General features: G+C 49.1%; 3 protein-coding genes across 3 annotated transcripts; all 3 read right to left on the reverse strand.

Moving 5' to 3' along the window:
* Positions 1-412: 412 nt before the first annotated feature.
* On the reverse strand, positions 413-6,753 carry LOC135820427 (inversin-like). The gene has a single exon (XM_065333624.1). The coding sequence runs from the start codon at positions 6,393-6,395 to the stop codon at positions 1,743-1,745; it is 4,653 nt and encodes a 1,550-aa protein (XP_065189696.1). The 5' UTR covers positions 6,396-6,753; the 3' UTR covers positions 413-1,742.
* Positions 6,754-13,631: 6,878 nt separating this feature from the next.
* LOC135820459 (pneumococcal serine-rich repeat protein-like) lies at positions 13,632-20,497 on the reverse strand. Its single transcript, XM_065333626.1, has one exon. The coding sequence runs from the start codon at positions 20,425-20,427 to the stop codon at positions 14,125-14,127; it is 6,303 nt and encodes a 2,100-aa protein (XP_065189698.1). The 5' UTR covers positions 20,428-20,497; the 3' UTR covers positions 13,632-14,124.
* A 911-nt stretch (positions 20,498-21,408) lies between these two features.
* LOC135820475 (uncharacterized) lies at positions 21,409-22,765 on the reverse strand. Its single transcript, XM_065333627.1, has 3 exons — positions 22,718-22,765; positions 22,163-22,453; positions 21,409-22,018 (listed from the first exon to the last, which is right to left on the reverse strand). Exons 2-3 carry the CDS (start codon positions 22,425-22,427, stop codon positions 21,693-21,695), a joined length of 591 nt encoding a protein of 196 aa, XP_065189699.1. The 5' UTR covers positions 22,428-22,453; positions 22,718-22,765; the 3' UTR covers positions 21,409-21,692.
* Positions 22,766-25,973: the final 3,208 nt, after the last annotated feature.

Below are 25,973 nucleotides of genomic sequence, written 5' to 3' on the forward strand. Positions count from 1 at the left end.
AAGCCAGGTCGCTTTGACTCTTGAGTTTGAGTTGTGCTGATCTCGGATTTTTGTGCGTGATGTCTGGAAGCTGGCTCCGCCAACAATGGCGACATGTGCATAAACTTTGTTTTCATTCGCCATAATTTTGTACGTGTCAGTGAAATCCCGTTTGTCTTGTACATGTACATGTAGTTGGGATTTGACTTATCATAATTTTTTTATAATTTTAATAAAAAGGAACATGTCCCCCACCCCTAGGCCCTCACTGCCACTTACAAGAAGCCATGTTTAGGCTACATGTAGCAATGGCTATCAACAGATCGTCTCACTGTCAGTGTGAGTGCTGTTTTGTTATGTACTGAAGTTCAAGCTGGAATCCAAATTCTATGACAAGTACATGTACCGGTATTCGCAAGAGGACACAAACTCGTAAGGCCCAGGGAGGTTACTCTTGGTATTTTAGTGTAAAAACAGTAAGTAATAGTCAACGGCGGCTTGCGGCTATTACCAAGAGTATATAACCCCCAGGGGGGGTTATAATTATACTCTTGCTATTAGTAATAGTATTACTTATTGCTACCGTATGTCCGCACCTTTAAAAGCCAAGGGCTTCATAAAATGAAATGACATTCATGATTGTCACATTACAATGTAAGTATGTTTTGTAAAAATGAAGGAATATTACTATCGTTATAGTTACAGCCCGGCATTCAGGAAAGGTGAACAAGTGGATTTAGATTGAAATTTCTGTGTGTGTGTGTTTGTAGTGGGCGAGTCATTTTGCATCTACGGTAAAATAGCTACATGTAGGAAACTGAGCTGTCCCTTTGGAAAAACGCGGCCAATAATTCAATATTCCGCGGCAAATTCCGCGGAGAAAAGGGAGGTTTTCTGCGGCATTTTCTGTGGTAAAATCAAAAATCTGCGGCACTTTCTGCAAGGTTTTCACCCTCCTTGCATGAAGGAGTACTTTTCACACTAAAGTTTGCAGTCACAAACTGAATGAGAGTGAAGAATCTTGGAGATTTTGCACTCACCTACACTCGCAAGAGCATAATGTGCTCAAACAGATTGCAAAGTAGTTTTTCTGCTGTTTTCTGAGTAGTAATTTTACTAATTTATCCTAAAAAATTCAAATTCCGCGGGCAATAGTGTGGATTCCGTGATTTCCGCGGATGATGGCAATTTCTGCGAAATTTGCCGCGGCCGCGGAATCGCGTTTTTCCAAGGGGACAGAACTGAGTAACAAGTAATACCGGTAGTCGCAAGCCTTTGACAAAGCGTACACAATGGCACTTTCATGGCTGTCATAATATTATTATGGTGCAACAGTTGTGTTCCTCGTCAAGTTGTAGCCGCTAGTTTGGCTCGCACTGGTGCCGGTTCTCCACATTTCCCAATCTACTGACTCTGAGCACTGGTAAAAGATGAAGATTGAGGAAAGATTTGAGTGTACTCGAAGTCGAAGTTGTTCAGCCTTTGGGCAGGAGCCAGTGGCACTGTACAATATGTCGCACAACCTCCATCGAGAGAAAAATAAAATCAGATCCTTCAATGTTTAATATCCTCAATTGGCATGAACAGAAAATACAATCATGTCGCATGCGCAACTATCAGTTTCTCAACATTGCCAGGACCTCAGCGCAAGTATACACATCAAGAATGCTGAGTCGCTGAGTCTCATTGCGTGTTCGCTCTTATTAGTACGTGAAAAGTTCAAGGTGCAAGCAAATTCACAGCACGTAGTTGTCAACTCAGTGTCACACACTAATTTCACTCTCGGTGTCCAACAGTGAGCGGCTCATGACAGTCACGGTCCCGTCTGTGGAAATCCTGCGCTTGCGTGATCTCAATGGCGCCTGCACGCCCAGAATGAGCTCTTTCTGCTCGCGCTCACGCTGCAGTGCGTCGTACTCGTCCGGCGGGAGAAACGTGAGTGTACGCCGGCCAGTTCGCCGGGTGGCTGGCTTCTTAGGGTACAGCGAGCGCTTGTCCACAACAGCTGGTGCCTGTATGTGACCGCTGGCAACGTTACCAGCCAGTTCCCACAGGTCTTCAGCGCCGTATTGCTCCGTACGCTGGCGAGATCTCCGCTGGCTGCTTGTCTGCACGGCGCGTCCGGTCGGCGGCGACGTCGGTAAAGCAACAAACCCAGCAGTGGTCATTACAGCATCCTTTTTCTTCGACTGGCGGCTTGCAGTGTGTCGTCTCCTTGGCGTCACCTCCCTCTGCTTCTGAATGCCTGGCAAACTGCTGTCTGGCCTTGCGCCGGGGGCGCTTGCGAATCGACCATGCTCTGGTGTTTGCCGAGATGTGCTTGGAGCTCTAGTAATGTTCGGAGCTGCAGTGTGGACACTGCGCACTGTGTCCCCGGAAATGCTACTGCTGCGGTGCGGGCTAGATTGTGTTGGCAGGGTGTGGCGTGCCAACGTGACCTCCGGTGTTTGACTGTACTTGAGCTCCTGCATTCGCCGCTCCTCACGACGCACTTCCACCTGTAGAGATTTGATCTTCTCCCAGCCATGGTGGCGTTGTCGGCGCTCCTCTCTCAGCAGCTTCTCGGCGGCTAACATGACTTCTCGTTGCTCCCGTTGCTGGTCCCAGGCCAGCAAATCCTGCTGCACTTTGGCTTGCCGTTGCTTTTCCTTCGACTGCAGCCACTGTGCTACTGTGGGCCGCTTTGGACAGCCAACTGCCCCCAGTTGCTTGTGAAGGATGTCATTAGTCTTGTGTGCACCTTGTACGGCAGTGGCCATATTATTACGGACCTGGTCAGCATTGCTCGTGGCCTTTTCCAGGGTTCGAGACACCACCGATTTCTCTTTGTCAACCACTTCCTCAAGCTTCTGCATGCTGAGATCTTCATTGCGGAGCAAAATGTGCCGCTCGCTCTCCAGCTCAGCCTCCACTAGCTCCTGTTGTAACTTGATTTGCAGGTTGAACGTCTTGACCAGTTCCTGCGTAGCCTGTGACGCCAGGGTTGGCCCACGGCTTGCTTCCAGGGCACGGAAAACATCTTCGGCTGATGGGCTTGAGTCGGGTTGTGTTACTTTACCTGGTTCCAGGCTCTTTGCTGGTGACCTCTCTGCCTCTCTGGCCTGCTGATCAGAGTCACCTGTCGCGACCGATGCACTCCCATCCGTTGATTCCTCTGCAATATCGCGGCCTTCCATCTCTTCGGAGAGCTCTGCTGCCATGGCTTCGCGACGCTGTCGTTCCAGCAGCTCCTGAAGTGTACCAACAGCAATAGCTTTAGAGATGTGCAGTGCAGCACTTCCCACAGCTTCACCGGCCACACTACTGGCTACAGCAGTGGCATACGCACACAGGAACGCAATGGACGACGGCGCGGCATGCATGCCCGGAACGCCGGTGCCTTGCGACCTGCGCCGATTTGCAATGTACTGGTTTAGCGGGTTGATGATGCTGGAGGTGCGCGAAAGGAACGAATTCATTCTCTGACGGGCCGTGAGTGGCTGGCGGTTGAGGGGTTGTGGTGATGTATCAGGGTGTTCATGCTGACTTTCTCCCTGCTTCTCCTTAGTAGTGTCAGTGTGTTCAGTATGTACATCCTTGGTTCCTCTCCCTGGAAGTTCACCAGGTCGCATTTCATGTGGTTCTTGATCTTGCTCCCTGGATACATGCAACTCTCCTCCGCCTGGTGTTGTCGCTTCTTTATTAGCAGTGATTCTGTCACCTTCACTCTGATCGCCCGCTTCAGGCTCATACTGAGCGGGAATGACGGAGAAGACCAGCTGCTCTTGGACATCGCTATCATTGAGCCGTGAGGACTGCTTGCGTACCGGATTCTCATGAGCTCTGGTGCTGCTGGAGGTTTCTACTCTACTGTCGGAGGGAGGCGGCACTGGCACGGTTGTTTCTTGTGTTGCTGATGATGATGCTGGTGGTGCGGCTGCTGCTGCCAGTGGTGCTGGACTCGGTGTCTTCTTGTCAGGTTTAGGGTAACTTCCCTGGCTCTGTGGACGGCCTTTCGTTTGGTTACTAGGAGACTCCTGCTGGGATGCCGGTAGTGATATTCTATCTGATATTTGAGATTGAGAAGAGCCAGCACTAGGCGAGCCGGAGGATAGCAGGTTGTTGTCAGTGTTTGAGTGCAAAGAGGCAGTCGACGACTTTGCGTCATCTCCAGTTGAACCGCTGGCTGAGCGGACTGGTTTCACGTGAGCGGTTTGTTCGGACGGGGTCACTGTTTCTTCTTGTGGAGAGGGCAACTCGGCGGAAGCAGCAGCGGATGAAACCTTCGCGGGGGTGTCTGCTTTGTGCTCTGCATCCAGCTGTGCACCATCCGTACTGCTCTGTTCGGCAATCTGTCTACCAAAAAGCTGTTGTCGAACTAGCATTCCCCTAGCATACCGCTGAATGGTGATGAGAGCAGGCGTGATGATGTCGAGAGCTGGGCAGCCGCCCTGCTCCAGTATCAGTTCCTGGCAGCCATCGTCCTCGCTGTACAGCGAGGCACTGTCCAGCGGTGTAAAGTACTCAAACTCCTCTGTGACAGCGATGCTGTTCACAACTGCGTGTGCGTCCAGGAGTAACGCTGTACAGTGATAGTGACCGGCCTCTGCAGCCAGGTGCAGCGGAGTGAAACCATCGGTGAGCTTGCAGCGAACGGCACAGCCTGCAGAGATCAAGTACTCCAGGCACACACTCTCTCCAGACATGGCCGCCTCGTGCACTGGCGTTGTGCCACTCTCGCTTGCCTTGCTCAGTAGCTGCGGTGTGGCCGACTGCAGCATCTGCAGGAAGTCAATGAGACCGACAGCAGCTGCACAGTGTGCAACACTCATACCCTCGTTGTCCAGGTGAGCGAGATCGGCACCATTGTCAATCAGAATAGCGGCAATATCTAGATAGCCGGCGATGACCGTGTAGAAGAGCGGCGTTCGACCCGCCTCGTCAGTCGCATCCACCGCAGCATGGTACTGCGCGAGCAGGAGATTGCAGGCATCGAACACACCGTACTTGGACGCGGTGTGCAGTGTCGTCAGCTGCTGTCTATCCCTGGCACTCAGATCTGCACCGCTCTTCAGTAGCATGTCAATAGCAGTTGTGTTGCCAGGACAACTTGCAGCCAGGTGAAGTGCCTGTTGCCCCTCTGCATCCACCTCATTGACTGGCGCTCCAAGCTTCAAGAGCACCCGCAGACATTCCTGCATGCGCAGACTATGCCCGGGCTCGTGCACTTCATCAGGATGCGAAGGCAACGTGGCGGACATGCGTGCGGCATAGTGCAGCGGATGCATGCCGCTGGCATCAGCTGCTGATACGCTCACACGGTGACTAGCCAGTGTCTGAATGACAATGGGGTGCCCTCGCTCAGTAGCGGAATGCATCAGACTCTTGCCATCCTCGCCGACGACGTTGATACTAGCTCCAGCGCGCACCAATGCATCCACAACATGATCATTGCCTTCGAGTACGGCACGCTGCAGTGGGGTCTGCTTCTCGGCGTCCGTTCGTTCAAGCAGCTTGGCTTCCTGCTTAGCCAGGACGGGAACACATTTGGCATTCGGAGCCACCGCACAGTGATGAAGAGCTGTCCAGCCAGCATGATCTGCAACAAGTACGCTCACCTTCTTCTTCATCATGAGCTTGACATGCGCGGCGTGCCCATAGCGACAGGCTAGCATCAAAGGAGTCACGCCTTCGTGATCCGCCACTTCAAACTCCAGCTCCGATGTGTTCTTGAGTAGGACTTCGAGACAGGCCGTGTGTGTGTGCACTGCAGCCAGATGTGCAACCGTCCATTGGTTGCTGTCAACGGAGCGCACATCGCCGTTGTGCTTGAGCATCATTGCGAGTATCTTGGCCTCTCCGCACACGGCCGCCCAATGTACTGCGTTGCGTTGCTCGTCCACCGTCGTTGCCAAGCTCGGGCTGGCGCCGCTCACCAGCAGCTGCTTGACAACGGCACCGTTGCCAAGGCGGGTGGCGCGCACCAGCGGCGTGATCCCGTCCACGTCCAGCTCGTCGAGAAAGCCTGCGTGCAGACGCGTACCCATCGTTTCGATGCACTGGACAGCACCACACTCCACCGCCAAGTGTACAATGTTCAACTGCTGGCCATCCAGACACGTGACGTCAGCGCCAGTTGCAAGCATCTCGGCTAGCACAGCATCATTCTTGCAGCACACTGCCCAGTGAGCGGCCGTACGCCCGTGTTGACCGTCAGCGCTGTCCAGGTAAACGCCACTCTCCAGCAAGAGCTTCACGCACTGCAACTGATGGCCAGCCTTCACCCGCTTGGCAGTCACACACAACATCAACGGCGTCATGCCCTCGCGATCGCTATAGTTCACGTCCAAATCGTTCACGCCGCCAAGAATCGCTTCCATATTGCGCACATCGCACCGCGCAGCGGCGCTTAGCAGTGCATCTTCCGGGCCTTCCATAGCTCCACACCTTCACTTGCTCGTATCCGAACAGATCGCCAAGATGGGGGGACGTCTCCGATTTGGCGAGCCTTCCAGCCTAGCCTACAGTCCAAGAATGCGACGATGTGCGTTGGACATGATTCGGCGCGATCAGCTACCGTCCCAATTCGGTCTGCGCTTCATTCCTCGGACCGGCTGTAGCAGCCGCTACGCCAAACCTGGGTCGCTCTCGGTTCGTGTCGTGGGTTTGATCCCTTTTCTCGAGTCATGGATTCCACACGAACAGATCAAATCTGAAGTGCTCAGCCAAAAAACATAAGGGCACCCCACAGCAATGATTGTGTGCCTTCGGCTTCGTCACATGCACAACTGATAAGACAGTAACGATGTCCATGATGACATACCGGTACCTGTACTCTGTCTCGTCCGCTCCGTTTCAAACCTACACCGCATTCACAACCCGGTCATTCTAGTCTACGCATCATGCAGCGAGTCTGGTTCACGGTGACATGCGTGCATGGTAACAAGTGGCGTGGGGTTATCTGGTTATCATGGTTATGGATATGCAGTAGCTCAGACTACAAGTTGACAAGTACACTCTTGATGCCAATGTCTATGGTGAACATGGTGAATGCAGTTCTACTTCTTGCCACCACGAAAGACATCACCCAGGAGACTGTCACCAGCTAGCAGTCATAGCAACCACACACGTACACAATAATAATAATTATTTTAAAATATTATTTGAAACTCGGATGTTGAGCCATAAATAAAATGTAGAAAAGAAAAGGACAGTCAGAAAGTGCAATAACTACAGTGCATTTCAAAACTATAGACGCGTAGGGTTTTTGAAATATTTCAAATTTGGCTGCAACTTTTTGAGAATAGTTTTCGGAATATTGCTCAGGATCGCTCCACAATTACTCTCATAATAGTTTCTAAAGGATTGGATAACAGACGCCCAATTTGGAAAAATTTATGCACAAAGTGATCACAGATTTGATGCTGGCATAACGGTTTTTGCCTAGGTACGCGTCTATAGTTTTGAAATGGACTGTAGGCATGGCACAAAACTGACAGAGTACGAGTCGTACTGAGACATTCGACGTCCTGACACCTAGCTTCAACACATCTCCGTAGCGCTAACCGACAGCCTTCCAACTAACTGTTACTTACTTGGAAGGTTCAAGGTTATGAAAAAGAAGTGTGAAACAACTTACTTGTTTTGTAGTCAACTAGTCCATCACCAATGTCATGCATGAGGAGTACTGTAGGAGTTTGGCTTTCGGCTTGTACACTTGAATTCGTTTTCGCAAAGCTTCCCCTTTCTTTACTTATCTTTGATATTTATGAACCACCTAAGTTGAGTGGTGTGATGCTTTGCTGCTTCGAATTGTAGTTAGACCGCTTTGTCAAATATCGCACTGGTCTCGTCATCGTCCAATAACAATCGACATTCTTTGTTCCGTTGGGACTGTAGCTTTTGCTTGTTTTCGTTGCGCTTGCCTTCCCCTCTTTGGCCTTTTCATAACCTTGAACTTTTCGGAACAAAGAACGTGTACGTCGTGTGAAACAACTTGTTTTGTAGTCAACTAGTCCATCACAATGTCATGCATGAGGAGTACTGTAGGAGTTTGGCTTTCGGCTTGTACAATTCGTCTTCGCAAAGCTTCCCCTTTTTTTTACTTATCTTTGATATTTATGACCCACCCAAGTTGAGTGGTGTGCTGCTTTGCTGCTTCGAATTGTAGTTAGACCGCTTTGTCAAATATCGTACTGGTCTCGTCATCGTCCAGTAACAATCGACATTCTTTGTTCCGTTGGGACTGTAGCTTTTGCTCGTTTTCGTTGCGCTTGCCTTCCCCTCTTTGGTCTTTTCATTGAACCTTCCAAGTTGGAAGGCCCCAGGCTGTCGATAAGCGCTACGGAGATGTGTTGAAGCTAGGTGTCAGGACGTCGAATGTCTCAGTACTCTGTCAGTTTTGTGCCTAGTTATTAGGGAGGTTCTGCTATACGTGAAACGTAGAGAAATCACGTAGAGAGCAGGTGTCTGGGTTAGAGTCTACGGCTTCGCGTGTTTTGGCTCCAGATTTCTACGCGGAGATCGGGTTCTCTACGTTGTGGCACACGCAGAGAAAATGCGTACGGATTTGCTGGGTATCGATCAACTGCATGCAGAAAACTGCCAAATATGGAAGGGGAAATTCCCAGTACACATTCCACGTGACTTCTCTAGGTGAAACGTAGAGCAGAACAGCATTTCTTTACGTTACGGGAACGCGAAGAAAGCTCGCGTGATTCTTTGCGTCGCGTTCCCAAAACGTAGAGCAGAACCTCCCTAGTAATAATAATAGAGAGGTTAAGTTAAACGTTTTTTGCCCTTTTTCAAAACGCGGTGGAAATCTCACGTTACGTGTAATTTTTAGAGGTTAAGTTACACGTGCGACGTGACGTGAAATTTTGCCTGGCAGGATTCGGGTTTATTTCGCACAAATATTAAATCTTCCAACAAACTCGATAAAACTCGATATAATTCCGGAAACTCACACAAATTCGGCCGGAATAACCAAGCGAAACTTCCAAAAACTCACGTCATGAACTTACGTGCGGGACAGTCAACTCACGTAAAACACGTCAAATTTTACGTGAGTTTTTTCACTTTTTGACGTAAAAGTTCACGGACGTAAGACTTTTACGTGAAACTTAACCTCTCTATTAAAACCGGAAAACAACGCGAGTGCAGTGACCTGCATGCATGCTATAGCTCTACACGTCGAAATTTGTAGTTTTACGTGAAATGTCGCATCACGTCGGAAATAACTAGGGCTGAAACGAATGCTCAATGCACGAAGCAAACAAATATTCTTTTTCCGAATACATGCGAAACGAAGAATATTTAAGGTGGCTCCTACCCCTCGGGTCCAATTTTTTTTCTTTGAAACGTGGCTACAAACGATTGTACTTTGTTCCGTTGGATATCTAGTGTACGGAGACAAATTTTTATCAAGTTCTACCGGCCGGTTTCACTCGGGGGAGGAGCCAAACATAGCATACTCACAATTGCCAATTTAGGCCAAAAAAATACCGGAAAACCACTTTTTTGGCCGTAGCACTGGTAGTTACCCCCTTTTTCTTGATGTCCAACATCAGGACAGTAGTGTACTTGCTAAATATCAGCATAAGCTGTAGAAGTGGGTAGAATTCTGCTAGAAGGTAACCTTTTTTCTCTTTTCGGACTCATCCCATTTCAGCCCACACGTCCCACATATTAGCCCCGCCCACAAGTATTTGACACTGGACTTGCCCTGTATTCGATGGTTATGCTATCATAACCTAATAATGGTACTGTGTAGCAAATTTGAGCAGGTTCTACCGAAGGTAACTCGTGAAATAAAACTTTGAAGTTTCAAGTGATGCCATATTTCAAGAATCAGCACATTGCACTGGGACATTGTCCAACGCCTTAGAACCCCTGACTCCACCATATGACAGATACGTGTCTTACAATAATTGATTGCAACATCTTCCGAACATACTTCGAAGAAGTAGAGCTTTGGATCAATAGCAGTTTCCACCGAACATAACTACTTCAAGTACCAAAATAGAACTTTGAAGTCGCCCACATACTAAATGCCATAGCTGAGCATGTGCATTGAGTGTATGGTCTAAAGGTTTTCACTACTAGCTCCAATGCGGAAGATACGTGTCTTACATTACTTGATTGCAACATCTTCAGAACATAGTAGTAGAGCTTTGGATCAAGTTTAGACAGTTTCTACCGAAGCAAACTACCAAAATAGAACTTTGAAGTCACCCACATACTAAATGCCATACATGTAGCTGAGCATGTGTATTGAGTGTACATGTATGCTCTAGTGTTTTTCACAACTTTCTCCAACATGAAGCCGATAGTGATGTGGAATTTGTTGACTGCTTTGTCCAAAACATAGTGCTGAAGCAATGCACATTGGGCACTTTCTACCGGTAATGAAATTATTATATTACCGGTATACAGTGTTTGCTGCCAACATAGCAAGAAATACTTCTAAATGCGTATTCCACGGGGTACGGTCCAATGGCTTTTCACTTTACATCTAGCCACTGTTCTTCGTGCATTACTTGAATGCTTAGTCTCTACTATTACATCAAGTAGCTGTGTGCAATGCCACTCTGTTGAACACAGTAAGCAAAATTGAGTCACTAAAACCCTATTTGCCAGATACATGCTGTTGAGACTGATAGCAGCTGTATGATCTTATATGGATGGCGGTTCCACACTGACCGGCACATGTACGCACGCACAGGCAGAAGAACACACAAGTAATACACCTAACGTTACTTCGAAGTACACTGTGTACATCATGTAAATACAAGCGTATATAAAAGCATCACTCCTGTTCTCCACAACCGGCAGTCCTGGGCCACTCCAGCTGGTCAGAGTGCAATAATTTCTGCAGCAGGCTTGACTTGGAAAGCTAATCAATCACAACTGCCATGGCTGCAACATGAGTATTACCAGCGCTTTTACAGTGCTACTTGTATTATATTATTGTCAATCCATTGTGGTGCATGGCACTCGTTTTCAACAACCGAGTTTGTGTCATTAGTTGCATATCCAACGCCAGCAGAAAAAAGGGGGTGGGGGCAAATTACCACGGTTCAACACTAGTCATATTGAACGGCGTTATGCCATGCCAGGCGCGCACACAAAACGCCCGCGCGAGCGCGCATGCATGTACACACCCGGGTTACACACATTCATGCGACTTTACATAGCCTGCACTGTCGTTCTATGTCATAGGAGTGAGTGCACACACATAATATAGATGTACATGTAGATTGCCTAATTTTGCATACGTAATAAAATTTATACACACATGTGCGTGCACATATAGATAAACTCAACGGCATACGCATGAGAGTGTGCCGGTAGGGCCACATGCCAATTATCGGATTAGTCTGTGAAAGTTGCACGGCACGACAAACCTTCGGACAGTCTAAAGATATGACACAATGAATGTGGAATACCATCCAGTGTGTACGACCATTTCAGAGTTTGTGATTTTCGGAGCGTCCCTGTTGATATTTGATGTCCTCACTTCGGGTTGATGACACAGTCACAAATTATCAAATTCACCTCCAATGCCATCCAATCTGCGTTCCGCGATACATGTACAGTGAACGGTGTTGAGGAAAGCCATGCAGCAATAAAACAGTCGAGACTCCCAAGCAGATACAATTCAACAGCGTATTGAAGTACGCCGAATTGTTCTAAACAATTTTCAAGACACAATTACAAAATTTGAAGTGCGTCTTGAAACGTGTTTGAAGTGCTTCGATGTATTTACCTTCGATCTCCCTGAATCGATCCATCCACAGCTACCTGGCGAATTTGCCAGTCAGTGCGGGAGATGATCGAGCAAGTTATAATATTATTTTAAGGCCGCGAGATGTCAGTGGCACTGGCAGGAAATCTACACAAGCGTGTTCTGAAATAATTTTCTAATACTCAGGCATGATTCAAGAGCGGACTCTGATTTCTCCCTTCTTATGGTACGAACACCAGTCGACATTGCATTCTTGGAAAATCTTCTGCGAGTGCTGCCTTCCCCTTTCATAGAAAGAACGAGTGAAGAGGGACACTAGCAGCAGGTTCTAGCTAGGTCGCCAGAATTGCAGAAAAGCGAGAAGACGTTTCCTACAACGATTGATCGCACAAAAATCATCGCTACCGAAAAATTTACTGAAAATCTACACTTTTCAAACGATGCTCGCGCAGAGGGTGTGAGCCACCTTAATTCCGAATATTCTAAACCATGCGATTTCCATGGATACCTAGTTTTATCCATGGTAACCATAGACTCTTTTAAAACGGTACAATCATAAAGAGATGGCCTTGGCATACCGGCGCTTGATCTGGCTTCACAGCAGGTACTGACTGAACTGCTATCTCTACAGGCTACTAGTAGATCTACATTAGTCATTAGGCCCAAACATTCACAAGCTGAACGAAAGTGAAACTTTGTGGGCGGGGCACATGCCCCGGCCTAGGCCCTGTGCTCCTCACGGGCCGGCTACGCACACGTACATGGACACACGCTGTCGCACACACCTCAGACCTCAGACCTGCCCATCGCGGAAGCGATGATAGCGAACAGCTATGTAGACATAGCAACTTTACTTGTGCTGGGATTACACCATTCAACAGCTTGCAAGGCTGATGAATTGACCGCCACTAATTTTAGCCTGGTATCCACCACACAGCTGATTGAAGTGGCTTTTTCTGGCCAGTGAATCCCTATTTTTCATTTTTCCATTTTTCCATTTTTTTACACATACACACCACACTCCGGCATACACTGGCTGTTGGTAACCAGTACTAACCACCGAGGAGAATGAAAGAAGAGCTAGGAGAATGAGAAAGAGGAGAAAGACGCGTGCGACCATAATCGTCGGGAATTGAACCCGCAACCTCTCGATTGGAAATCGACTGCGCATACCACTGCACCATATGGGAACACACACACGCACACACACACACCTGGCCTGGTGTACAGCTGCCAAATGCTTGGCCACGCCGCCCCCGAGACAGGGGAGAGTAGAAGAGAGAGAGTTTGACAAACTTTGAGAGAAGTCAGCACTGCCACTAGGAAGCCGCTCCGCCACGACGTCGTCCACGATTGCACACACACACACCATGTATGCGCCCGTCGCAAGAGAAGCACGCAAATCTGCGAATGCACTGGATGTGCACCCAATGATTTCTCTTATAGCAACGATAGCGAACAAGATCCGAATGAGACAGATCAAGACTTGCGCCAGATAACTGTCTAATCCACACAACTGGCGAAGCCATGTGAATCGACCACCAATGCACACCTGGTCAACACCACACGGAGTACATCGGCATAAAACGGCCAAGACAGTTACCTATGCACACCCTACATCTGCTGGGGTAACCAATAGACAGCACGATGCTTTGATAGAAACAGACGCTAGATGCACTGGCACCTTGAAGTGAAATTGGAGTTACTTTACCAACCAGCCTCGGCTACTGAGTACTGGGAACCCAGAGCCAACAGACATACCAACAACCTCATATCAGCCATGAAAGCTATTATAGTAACGACACACTGGATTGTGGAGCCAAAACTAGTCCAACTTCCAAATGCTTTGGCAAGAAGGTAGCCTTCCGCCAGGTTGGCACACACACGCACGCGCGCGCGCACACACACACACACACACGACTACATATTTCAGGCAAGTGCATCTGCAGTGTAGTTACAGCTGCACAGGGTGGTGATACACAGTACAGCATTGCTGGTAATAATAGAAACAATTGGAAGAGCTAAGGGAGGTATGGCATTCTTCCTCTCATTGACGCTAAAAAATAGAATGTAGATCCAAAAAAGCAAAGGAAACTACGCTAGCACGTAACATTCAGTAAAAGACAAAAAAAAGACCGGGGACACACCCACCCACACACACACCCACCCACCCACACACACACCCACACACACGGTGCGTTCTACAAAAAGAGTCAAATAACGAGCAAATGCCCACTCAAAAGAGTAGAAAACTAACACCGATAAAACAGTTAACCTCTGTAACATTCAGTAAAAGACAAAAAAAAGACCGGGACACACCCACCCACCCACACACACACACACAGTGCGTTTTACAAAAAGAGTCAAATAACGAGCAAATGCCCACTCAAAAGAGTAGAAAACTAACACCGATAAAACAGTTAACCTCTGTGTCCACCAAATCCACCAATCGCATTCATGTTCATTGACATTCCACCAGGGGTCTGCTGCTGCTGTTGTCCAGCATTAGCGAGACCACCAAAGCCGCCGGATCCTCCACTGGCGGCAGCAGCAGCAGCAAAACCAGACCCACCACCACTGGCAGCCACGGCACCAAAACCACCCGGAGCAGGGGCTGATGACCCGCCGCCAAACGTCCAGCCGGGTTGAGGAGGTGAGGCCTGGAGTGTTTGAGCTCCCTGCCCACCAAACACTGCTCCGCCACCAAATGCACCTGTGCTACCAGCCCCACCAGCCAGTGACAGACCCTTACTAAAAGCTGGAGTGCTGCTACCAAATGACGCAGCCCCACCGAACGGGGCTGATGAACCCCCGAACACTGGCGAAGCACTCGCAGCAGCAGTCGGAAGAGCAAAAGCAGTGGCCGCCGCCGCACCAACACCACCACTAGCAGTCGCTGTGGGAGTCGAGAACAGGCCACCGGGAGGTTTAGCTTGCCCACCAATGCCTGCTTGGGAAGCAGAAGAACTGAAGAGCGAAGCGTTGAACAGTTTACCAGAGGATGGGAGAGTGCTGCCAGTCACACTACTGGAGAAAAGACCGCCAGCAGGGATTTGAGCTGATCCAAATGCTGGTGTGGAGGCAACAGTAGAAGCAGCAGTTGCAGCAGCGGGAGAAACAGGCGAAGCAGACATTAGAGAACTAACAGAAGCAGCAGAAGGCCCGGTGGCACCAGCATTCAGTGCTGTATTAGGCGGGCTTGTCTGGGATGACTGCTGTTGTTTCGTAGCTGGAGTAGCAAGTGATTTCACACCAGTAGCATTACCACCAGAAGTAGAGGTAGAAAATAAACCACCTTGAGCAGGTTTTGCTGATGCAGTTGTGGTTGCTGCCGCTGTTGCTGTTGTAGTTGTCAGGGCAGAGAACAAACCACCCTGAGAAGGTTTTGATGAAGCTGTTAGTGTTGTGGCTGCTGTCGTAGTTACTGTTGAAAGAGCAGCGAATAAACCGCTAGGGGGGTTGGTTGATAATGTTGCCGTAGCAGGAGCAGCGGACAAGCCACTCTGAGGTGTGTTTGCTGCTGCTGAAAAAGAAAACCCGCCACTCTGAGGTGTAGCTGAAGCTGCTGACGCTGTCGGGGCAGAGAACAGGCCACCGGGTTTAGAAGACAATGTTGGTGTAGTTGAGGTGGCTGCAGAAGACACCCCGCTGCCAGCTTGAGAAAACAAAGATGAACTGGAGAGTGACGCACCCGGCGCAGATAGCATGCTGCTGGATCCTGCAGCAGATGCATTTGCAAAGAGACCCCCAGCAGGACTAGCACTACCAGGACCAGCTGGTTTGCCGGCATTGAACAGTATACCAGAGGACGGGAGAGTGCTGCCAGTCGTCGCATTACTGGAGAAAAGACCGCTGGCAGGGGTTTGAGCTGATCCAAGTGCCGGTACGGAGGCAACAGTAGAAGCAGCAGTTGCAGCAGAGGGAGAAACAGGCGAAGCAGAAGTTGGAGAACTAACAGAAGCAGCAGAAGGCTCAGTGGCACCAGCATTCAATGCTGTACTAAGTGGGCTTGTCTGGCGTGACTGCTGTTCTTTTGCAGCTGGAGTAGCAAGTGATTTCACACCAGTAGCATCACCACCAGGAGTACTGGAAACAGTAGTTGAGGAAGAGAATAAGCCAGCTTGAGCAGGTTTTGCTGATGCAGTTGTGGTTGCTGCCACTGTTGCTGTTGTAGTTGCCAGGGCAGAGAATAAGCCACCTTGAGCAGGTTTAGCTGATGCAGTTGTGGTTGCTGTTGTAGTTGTCAGGGCAGAGAATAAGCCACCTTGAGCAGGTTTTGCTGATGCAGTTGTGCTTGCTGCAGCTGTTGTAGCTGTCAGGGCAGAGAATAAGCCACCTTGAGCAGGTTTCGCTGATGCAGTTGTGGTTGCTGCCGCTGTTGCTGAAGCTGCTGCTGTTGCTGTCGGGGCAGAGAACAGGCCACCGGGTTTAGAAGACAATGTTGGTGTAGCTGAGGTGGCTGCAGAAGACACCCCGCTGCCAGCTTGAGAAGATAAAGATGAACTGGAGAGTGATGCACCCAGCGCAGATAGCATGCTGCTGGATCCCACGAGACCCCCAGCAGGACTAGCACTACCAGAACTAGGAGGTTTGCCAGAAGATGGAGCCGGCACTCCAACATTATTTCGACTGGAGAAAAGACCGCTGGCAGGGATTTGAGCTGATCCAAGTGCTGGTGCGGAGGCAACAATGGAGGCAACAGTGGAAGCAGCAGTTGCAGCAGCGGGAGAAACAGGCGAAGCAGACATTAGAGAACTAACAGAAGCAGCAGAAGGCCCAGTAGCACCGGCATTCAATACTGCATTAGGCGGGCTTGTCTGGCGTGACTGCTGTTGTTTTGTAGCTGGAGTAGCAAGTGATTTCACACCAGTAGCATCACCACCAGGAGTACTGGAAACAGTAGTTGAGGTAGAGAATAAGCCACCTTGAGCAGGTTTTGCTGATGCAGTTGTGGTTGCTGCCGCTGTTGCTGTTCTAGTTGTCAGGGCAGAGAACAAACCACTTTGAGAAGGCACTGTGGATGTTGTTACTGTTGTATTCGCTGTAACACCAGAGAACAAACCAGTGGGAGCAGGTTTTGTTGATGCTGTTGTTGTGTTCGTTGTAACAGTAGAGAACAAACCAGTGGGAGCAGGTTTCGTTGATGCTGTTGTTGTGTTTGTTGTAACAGTAGAGAACAAACCAGTTGGAGCAGGTTTTGTTGATGGTGTTGTTGAGTTCGGTGCAACAGCAGAGAACAGTGCCTTCGAACGCAGGCCAGCCACACCAGGACCAGCACTACCAGAACTAGCAGGTTTGCCAGAAGATGTAGCCAGCACTCCGACATTACTTCGACCCGCAGCAGCGAGGTCCGTACGTGGCTTGGGAGTATAGACCTTTTCTTGATGAAAAGACGGTGCTTGGTTGGCAGCTCGTTGAGACAGTAGGGCATACACTTGCTTTACACGCGATTCATTCAAAGCGAATGACGACCGAGAAGTTCCACTGCTCTGATTGCTGCGACTAGCCCCAGTCAAGTGGGCAGCATGGCCATGCTGCGTGCCAATGCTCTGCAATGTCTTTGGCGCCGGAGTTGATGTGTACATGGGCACGGTGGACAGCTTCATGCCTGTTGTCTTGGATCTGATGCTATCTAGGTCCTGTGAAAGCTTCACAATGGTGTGGCGGTGTACCTTTAGGGCCTTGTAGACATCGCCTAATGCTGGCTGCCGCATCTTAGGAGCTTCGTGCTGACGCTGCCATCCTGAGTCAAGAATATTGTTCAACTCAATGATGGAACGCTTTATCTCCCGAGACGTCTTCAGTCGTTCAGCATTCTTTTCCTCTAACGATGAGTCAAGCGGCCGGTTGCGTAGCAACTTGACCTGCTGTGGATCGCGGAAGCGGCAATGGAGGACTTCAGCCTCCTGTAGACGTGCATGTGACTCCAGTATGCCCTCTCGCAAGCTTGACACTTGTTGGGACAGTTGACTCCTGTCCGTATCAACGGTTGATACAGTGTCAGTTAACTCATTGATGCGAGCCCGTAGGATTTCTAGGTCTTTCTGATTGCCGATCAACACCGTTGGCTTGGAGATGGTGGAGGCAATCTGCTTCTCTAAAAGAGCTAGCATGTCAGTAACACTGCTTTTCAACGGTGACCGAGGCTCTGCTTCCCTGGGTGGTGCTGTTGGACGCTGAACAGATGCCGCTGCAGTACTTGCTGCTGCCGACGATGTCGTTGCAGCAGCAGCAGCAGCAGCAGCAGAGAGTGGAGTGCGGGCTGTTTGAGCAGAGGACAGTGCCGATAAACCTGTTCCACTGCTTACCGCTGGCTGCAAAGCTGGAGATACGGCTGATGGTGCTTCCCCGAATTTCATTTTTATTGCCGGTGATTGTGATGGTGGTGGCTGACTGACGGGCTTGGCTGCATTGGAGAACATACCACCAGCCAAAGTACTAGAGGGAGTTTGTCCCAGCAAAGAAAACGATGGAGCTGGTGCATTGGCAGGTGCTGCTGCTGTCCATGCTGGTGGCTGGTCTAGAGGCTTGGCCTGTTGCAAGTTGTCAGATGACTGAGGCTCTGCTTCCCCGGGTGGTGCTGTCGGACGCTGAACAGATGCCGCTGGCTGCAATGCTGAAGATCCGGCTGATGGTGCTCCTCCGGATTTCATTTTTATTGCCGGTGATTGTGATGGTGGTGGCTGACTGACGGGCTTGGCTGCACTGGAGAGCATACCACCAGCCAAAGTACTAGAGGGAGTTTGACCCAACAAAGAAAATGATGGAGGTGGTGCATTGGCAGGCGCTGCTGCTGCTGCTGCTGCTGCTGTCCATGGTGGTGGCTGGTCCAGAGGCCTGGCCTGTGACTGAGCCTCTGCTTCCCCGGGTGGTGCTGTTGGACGCTGAACAGATGCCGCTGGCTGCAAAGCTGAAGATCCGGCTGATGGGGCTCCTCCGAATTTCATTTTTATTGCCGGTGATTGTGATGGTGGTGGCTGACTGACGGGCTTGGCTGCACTGGAGAACATACCACCAGCCAAAGTACTAGAGGGAGTTTGTCCCAAAATAGAAAATGGTGGAGCTGGTGCATTGGCAGGCGCTGCTGCTGCTGCTGTCCATGGTGGTGGCTGGTCCAGAGGCTTGGCCTGTTGCAAGGTGTCAGGTGACCGAACCTCTGTTTCCGCGGGTGGTGCTGTTGGACGCTGAACAGATGCCGCTGGCTGCAAAGCTGAAGATCCGGCTGATGGGACTCCTCCGAATTTCATTTTTATTGCCGGTGATTGTGATGGTGGTGGCTGACTGACGGGCTTGGCTGCACTGGAGAACATACCACCAGCCAAAGTACTAGAGGGAGTTTGTCCCAAAATAGAAAATGGTGGAGCTGGTACATTGGCCGGCACCGCTGCTGCTGCTGTCCATGCTGGTGGCTGACCCAGAGGCTTGGATACTCCAGTCGAGGACAGGATCGTTGCAGGAGACTGATTCTGGGCTGAGCTGGGTGCTGCTGTCGGTGTGGTTGGGGCAGCCTGGGCCTGTTGCAAGTTGGCAGGCATTGGTGGTCGCTTCTGACTACTCTGGTTGATGCTAGGCATGCCTGGACGTTTGTTGATCAGCGAATACGGACACAGCTTGCCAAGAGAGGAGTACATCATCACAATCGGCGCAGGAGGTAGGGATTTCTCGTCCATTTGCAACCCTTCTGTCGATGTCCTGTCCACCACCAGACCTGTTGGGTACTGCTCATCGTCACCAGCAAGTGGCAGTTCAGCACGACCGGTATCTTCAAATGTCCAGTGCTGCCACTTGCCATTAGCACTCTTGCCAATAGCAACCACCTCCAGAGAGCGCGACGACACTGACAAGATCATATCCCACTCGCTGATGGCAACAAACGTGTAGTGCGTATGTGCGCTTCCCATTCCAAAGTAGATGTCGTCAAAATTAATCCAGGACATATCACCACCTTTCTTGCCCAGCAGGCCGTAAACCCGCGGCCGTATCTCATTATTCTCCACCTGGTCGAATACGGCAAAGAACTCGTATGTTGAGTACCACAATATGTCACGCACTGGCGACGACACATCGCTCGAGGGCCGGCCGTGCTGTTTCTTCAGCTGACATGTCATATCATACTGCTCCACCGTGCTGTTCCGCTTGCCCACAACAAACTGCTTGCCCTTGGGGCTCCAGCAAAGGCAACTTATTCCGGAATCCGGTGGCACACTGCGAATCTGCTGCAGTGACCTCCTTCCGCCATCGCGTACATAAATCTCATACAGACCGATCCCTCCGTCGCCGAAAACAGCCGCAAACTTGGTGGCTTCTGCTGGGTGCCATTTTAGATCAACAAGCTCACTCGGCACTTCCACCTGACAAAATAATATATTGGGCTTGGTCTTGCTGATTGCACGGACGTCATAGAAGTACATGCTCAGCGTGTCACCATTAAAGCAACAGGCAGATAACGTCAACTCATCACATGAAAACCCGAGGTGGCACAGTCCAGCTGACGGCAACGCAACAGGAACACCGTCATATCCTTTTGTAGGTGCAAGCAACTTGCCCGTCATAAAGACACGAAACTCCTTCTCACCGCCCACCACCGTCAAGCCATACAGGTTGGAAATTGCCAGTAAGCTGACGCGTTTCGCTTCAATTGGGTCGCCATTCTGGAACTCGTGGACATCTAAGGGTGGTTTCTGTTTGAACAGAATGTCTTTTACTTCTTGCTCTAGGTCCATTTCACTGGCCAGAAGTGAGACGTTCCTTGCTCTACACAAGCAAGAAGAAGCTTGTCACGCATTTGCAAATGAATTATTTTGAATTATCGTTTGCCGACCGTTTTTACGCAGTGCAATCCAGGGAGTCGTAAAATACCGGGAGGCGACACGCCACACATTTCACGATCCGAGGATTGCCGCACTCGACCCGCGAAATTTGAAGCGTGATTGAAACGTCGTCGTCATCTTCTTTTTCTCAATTGTTTTTGCTATATGCTTCGAGGCTATTCTGGATCTCCAGAGCGAAAGCTGGTTGTTTCTGATACGTACCACGCATTACCTTAGGTTGAGCCATGGCTTTTAATTTTTTTTTGGAAGTTCACTGCTATGGAGACGACGGAATGTCAAGGTAAGTTATTCACGAAATGTACTCAAATTTGAATTGAGTCAATGCGAATGACACCCTGTTTTCGGAATAGTTCTCCACTAAACACACCATGCCCATGGCCCCTTCATGTTGTCCAAGTTCCATTCTAGGTTTGTGTGAAGTTTCGAGATGAAGTTCGACGATGTACTCACCTTTCCATGGAAGGGAAAAAAAAGTAGCATATCAAACAGAATCCATGCAGTATTTGATGCCACTATCCTCATTCTTCTGCATTCAAAGTGTTTCACATCTATATGGCCCATGAACTGCAAACAATATTTGTCATTTCTTAACTGTTCATAGCTGTTCATAACTGTTCTGAACACATTGCCTTCGGGAAACGTAAGGCCGAGTCGCCTCACCGACTGAGCAAAGTTCTCTGCGACGAAAGTCACACTATCGGCGAATGCACTCAAGGTGAATACCCGTCAATATCCTGTATACTGCTTGTACCGCTTATCACAGTAGCATACACACAAGCACACATACACACACACACACACACACACACACACACACACACACACACACACACACATGCATGCTCGTGCACACACAAGCGCAAAATTCACATATCACTGGTTCAGTTGTTTTTATCTGTGTCGTATTTTGTCTTATACAGAGCTTCCGAGCCACGCCGAGTCACCTGACCAACTGAAGAAGGTTCTGTGCGACGAAAGTCACACTATCGGCGAATGCACTCAAGGTGAATACCCTGTGGACTGCTTATACCACTTATCACAGAAGCACACACACACACACACACACACACACACACACACACACACACACACACACACACAAGCGCAAAATTCACATATCACTGGTTCAGTTGATTTTATCTGTGACGTATGGTGTCTTATACAGAGCTTCCGAGCCACGCCGGGCCACCTGAATTCTCCAAACAAGGCTGAAGGCTTGTCACGGCATCCTTGCCAAATAAAGGTATAAGCTGCAGCAAGTTGTCGTTGCGACACCTTGCTCCTTCCAGCTCACGCCGCACGGCCACCAAGCACCAACCACCATGGTACTTTTCAGCAAGGTGAGACAAATTGTCAATCACCGGTTCGGGGATGGCTTCAGCAGCTTTGGATGGTGCTATTGACGCTTTCCTGATAGCAGCGGCAGCCGTGGCATGCAGGTAGCTTATCAGATTCGCTAGCACTGCAGATGTAACTTCCAAATCTGAAGAAGAGAAAAGAAAAAGACAACATATAAGGACTGGTGGTTGCAGAGACTGTACTAGTATTCAAAAGCCAGCGTTTGCATACCTATGCATACCTAGTCAGAAGCCAATTTTTTTCCAACATGCATGCAAAACGCACTGACCTTCACAATTGATTTTCACTTCGGGAATAGCTGTTGCGATGACGGACAGCATTTGTTGCCATGCTTGCGAAATATCAGCACCCTTGCATGCCTTCAGCTGGCACACTTCCTGGCGTAGCAGATTTGCAGTACCTGATGCCTTGTGTAACCGTGTCATAATAACATGCAGGAATGACTCCGTCGCCTCAGTAACACTCGCCTGTCTCATTGTCAGCAGTTTGCAAATTCCATGGATCACTGCACCTTCCATAGGCCTGTACACCATGATGGCACTACCACTCTTACATCGATCTGCACATAGACAAAGTATGGTTTGAGGATGGAGGTTTACATCATCTACGGTGATGATACATACTAGGTACACACGTAAATTTTCAGGACTTCAATAAATATCCTGTCACAGTGAACAGACAATGCATCGTGGGCAGACTAGGATGAAAAGGATGGTGTCGACCACCTAATTTATCGGGTCAGTTCGGGCACTTAGGTATGCTACAGATTATACATTCGTGTCCACAAGGAAGAGACAAAAACATGCAAACGAAAGAATCTCACCTGTAGCCCACAGCTGAACATCCCCACAACTCAGGTCACCAAGTGAATACGTGGTATTTTACGACTCCCTGGTGCAATCTTTCTGCTGTTGTCATGGGATTTTCAACTTTATTTTATTTTTTATACCATTCATTTTAGAAAACCTGAAAACAACGCGAGTACGATCGAGTGCATGCAACTGGCACTGCCAGTGACCTGCATGCACAGCTCACGTCGAAATTATTTGGAGTTTTACGTGAAAATGCGCATCACGTCGGAGATAATAGAGAGGTTTTGCATTCCGAATTTCGGTACAGCGTTCTTCGGTCATTTGTCGAACATCAAAATGTCGAATTTTCGCACCAACGTTTGTTTTGCAAGTCGAAAATGATGTGTTTTCATTTCGTGAGCCCCAGCATCAGCAACGTCCCGTCCCGTGCTCCTTTTCTTGCTGATTCCAACGAACTTTGATCGCCCAAAGAGTCGAGGGCCAAACCTGCCCCCTCAGTCGCCTCAGAAAAACCAACTCCATGCCCAAGTCAAATGTTATGCGTGTCGCCATAGTCTTTTCAGCCACACAGATGACGGTGAGGACACTCCAGGCGAAAGAGAGTAGGCAGGCAGTGGAGAGGAGCAATCAAAGGTAGCTGACGATGCTATGTCGCCAAAGACGCCTGCCAAGCGATGCCGAGATAAAAAACCTCTTTGAATAAATGCAAGCGCTAGCGCTCTTCTACAAGAAAATGCATCCGAAAAATATTTTCGGCAAAGTGAGCTTTTTCCGAACAAACACGCCGAATCTTCGTGTGCATTTTCGACCTCGCTCCCGCGTGCCGAATCTTTTTGCCGAATTTCGGAATGCAAAACCTCGCTAATAATAAATAATATTCGCGGGATCCGCGTTAGCATCACTTGAATGTTCAGAAACACACAAGCTATTATAGCCTTCGCTTCCGCAGGCCACCACTATGCCTTTACACCTTACTGTCCTTAGTGGCGAATGCAGACCTCACAAGTGAGTCAGGGGAGAGGAGGTGAGTCTCTCAACCAATCGGGCGTGTAACGGCCCATAACCCTGTAAACTGCATCCTTGTTATCCTCACTCGAGCTGTGAGTACCCAGTTGACCGTGGGTGTCGGCGCAGTTCAACACGCGTAAAAAGTCTTTTTACACGCTCCCTGCTGCCAGCGCGGGTCTCGAACTCGGGACCTCATGATTCGCAGGCAGGCCTGCAAACCAATCGGCCATATGCGTTGGTCGTGCATCTTAAGGTGGCGATCTACCTTCACTGCCTCAGGGGTCAAAATTTTGTGAAATTTTCAAGTTACTTGCTCTGATTTCGTCCAATGACAATTTAATTGCTCGTATAGATCCCAGACATCATCTCTGAAAATTGGAGTGAGATTGCTTTTATCAAGAGTACATAACTACAGTAGTTATGTACTCTTGCTTTTATCCATACGGCTGCTATGAGCTTGCAAAGATCGAATGTAACAATCATATCGCAACTTTTTGGGGAAAAAGTAGAAATCGGTCTTTTCACGGTAAATCCTTGTGGATTTTGTTCAAATTTTCTGTGCTTGTCAGAAACACCACTGCACTGCTGGCTCATGCGGCTGGCCGATTCACAATACCGGTACAACTTTCTGTGACGCGACATGCGACTTGCGACACATGCTACGAGCTGCGACAGCGACACACGGTTCACAATATTCTTCATGTTTGCGACATCATCATGCACAAGTAGTACTATGCACGTGCACTGCACGTGCACCCAGGGTCGAAACTGTACTCCATTTGTGTATGTCGCGTGTCGCAAAAGTTGAACTTTCTTCAACTTCTGCGACAGCTTGCGACAGCTCGCGCTCGCGACAGGCAGTTTCTTGTCGCAATTGTCGCAAATCGCGTGTCGCGTCGCAGAAAGTTGTATTGTGAATCGGGCTTTAAGCGGGATTCACAGAAGCTTTTTTGCGATGCGACAGACGCGAAACCGGGAAAACCCCAAATCGCAGCCATGTCGCACCCCACGCAACTGCTGCAACTGGGCCATCGCAGAAGTTGAGCTTGGCTCAACTTTTGCGATGCGATGCGACAAGCGATTTGGCGTACGATTTTGACCTTTTCTACAGCAAAGTTGTACAAAGGTTCAAGAGTTGCCTATAAATTTGTACAAGTTGCATCAAACCGCGCGAATATCATGGTGACGTAGCCAAATCAGCAAGATGTTGTCGCATCACTGACTTCTTCTGTGAATGGTATTTCGCGAGTTCGCATCGCACGCGTCGGTCGCAGATCGCGTCGCATCGCAAAAAAGCTTTTGATAGGGCAATCCCCACAGGCCTTCTTTACAGGGTACCCTAGAAATGAAAGTACTAAATTATGGAATAGATGCAGGGAAGAGCATAAGCGGAATCGGATCTTCTGATGTCATGCGTACACTCCACACCAGTGCAAGGCCGGTCTCGAGGCAGGGCACCAGTGTTTTTGATCCGAGAGTACCCGCGACTCCCCGGGTTCCCCTCAGATATGTGTAACGATATTATGACGCAAAGATCCGATTACGTTCGACCAAGACCCTATGCAGAGCTGGATCAGGCGTTGCACACTCTGGGGGGGGGGGTTATGTACTCTTGGTACTACATGTACATGACTCCCTGGCCACAAGCAAGAGTACGACATACACGCCCAGCATGGGAAAAAGATATCACTGCAAAATAATGGATAAACACGAAAGACCAAAAATGTTACGAGATATGACTAAGCTGTCCATCAATGTACTGTAACCAGATCATTATACAGTCAGCTAGTGCGACAACATGGCACAAAACTGACAAGGAGTACTGAGATATTCAACACCAGTTGAACAGGTGGACAGTACAGTTTTAGTCATAACTCATAACATTTTTGTCCTTCCTTTTATCCATGATTACCGGTACATGTCATTGGCTCAACATCCAAGTTCAATTTCTACAGTAATAGTCGCTACTACAAAACAACTGTAGTACATTATTATGTTCTCAGTGGAGGATCCGTACAATAAGAGTACATATTAAACTCCATTACATGTACATCACAGTTCCTGTTGATGTGCTTCTTTCCTACCCTCTTCACTCTAGACGGCATGTACTCGACGGCACATACTCGGGTTAGGTGTTCGGGGTACACACATGTACAGTCAGTCATATACTACATGTATGAAGTGCATATGCAGGAATTCTTAGCACCCCCGATGATGGCGACCGACATGGAGAGGTGGGACGTCAACAAAAATATCCAC

This window comes from Sycon ciliatum, chromosome 1 (assembly GCF_964019385.1).
Source record: "Sycon ciliatum chromosome 1, ocSycCili1.1, whole genome shotgun sequence".
Lineage (NCBI taxonomy): Eukaryota > Metazoa > Porifera > Calcarea > Leucosolenida > Sycettidae > Sycon > Sycon ciliatum.

Coding starts and splice junctions, on each gene's coding strand:
- LOC135820427 (XM_065333624.1), bottom strand. CDS start 6,395: ATGGAAGGCCCGGAAGATGCACTGCTAAGCGCCGCTGCGCGGTGCGAT.
- LOC135820459 (XM_065333626.1), bottom strand. CDS start 20,427: ATGGACCTAGAGCAAGAAGTAAAAGACATTCTGTTCAAACAGAAACCA.
- LOC135820475 (XM_065333627.1), bottom strand. CDS start 22,427: ATGGTGTACAGGCCTATGGAAGGTGCAGTGATCCATGGAATTTGCAAA. Junction 22,019..22,162: donor AGTGAAAATCAATTGTGAAG/GTCAGTGCGTTT, acceptor TCTCTTCTTCAG/ATTTGGAAGTTACATCTGCA.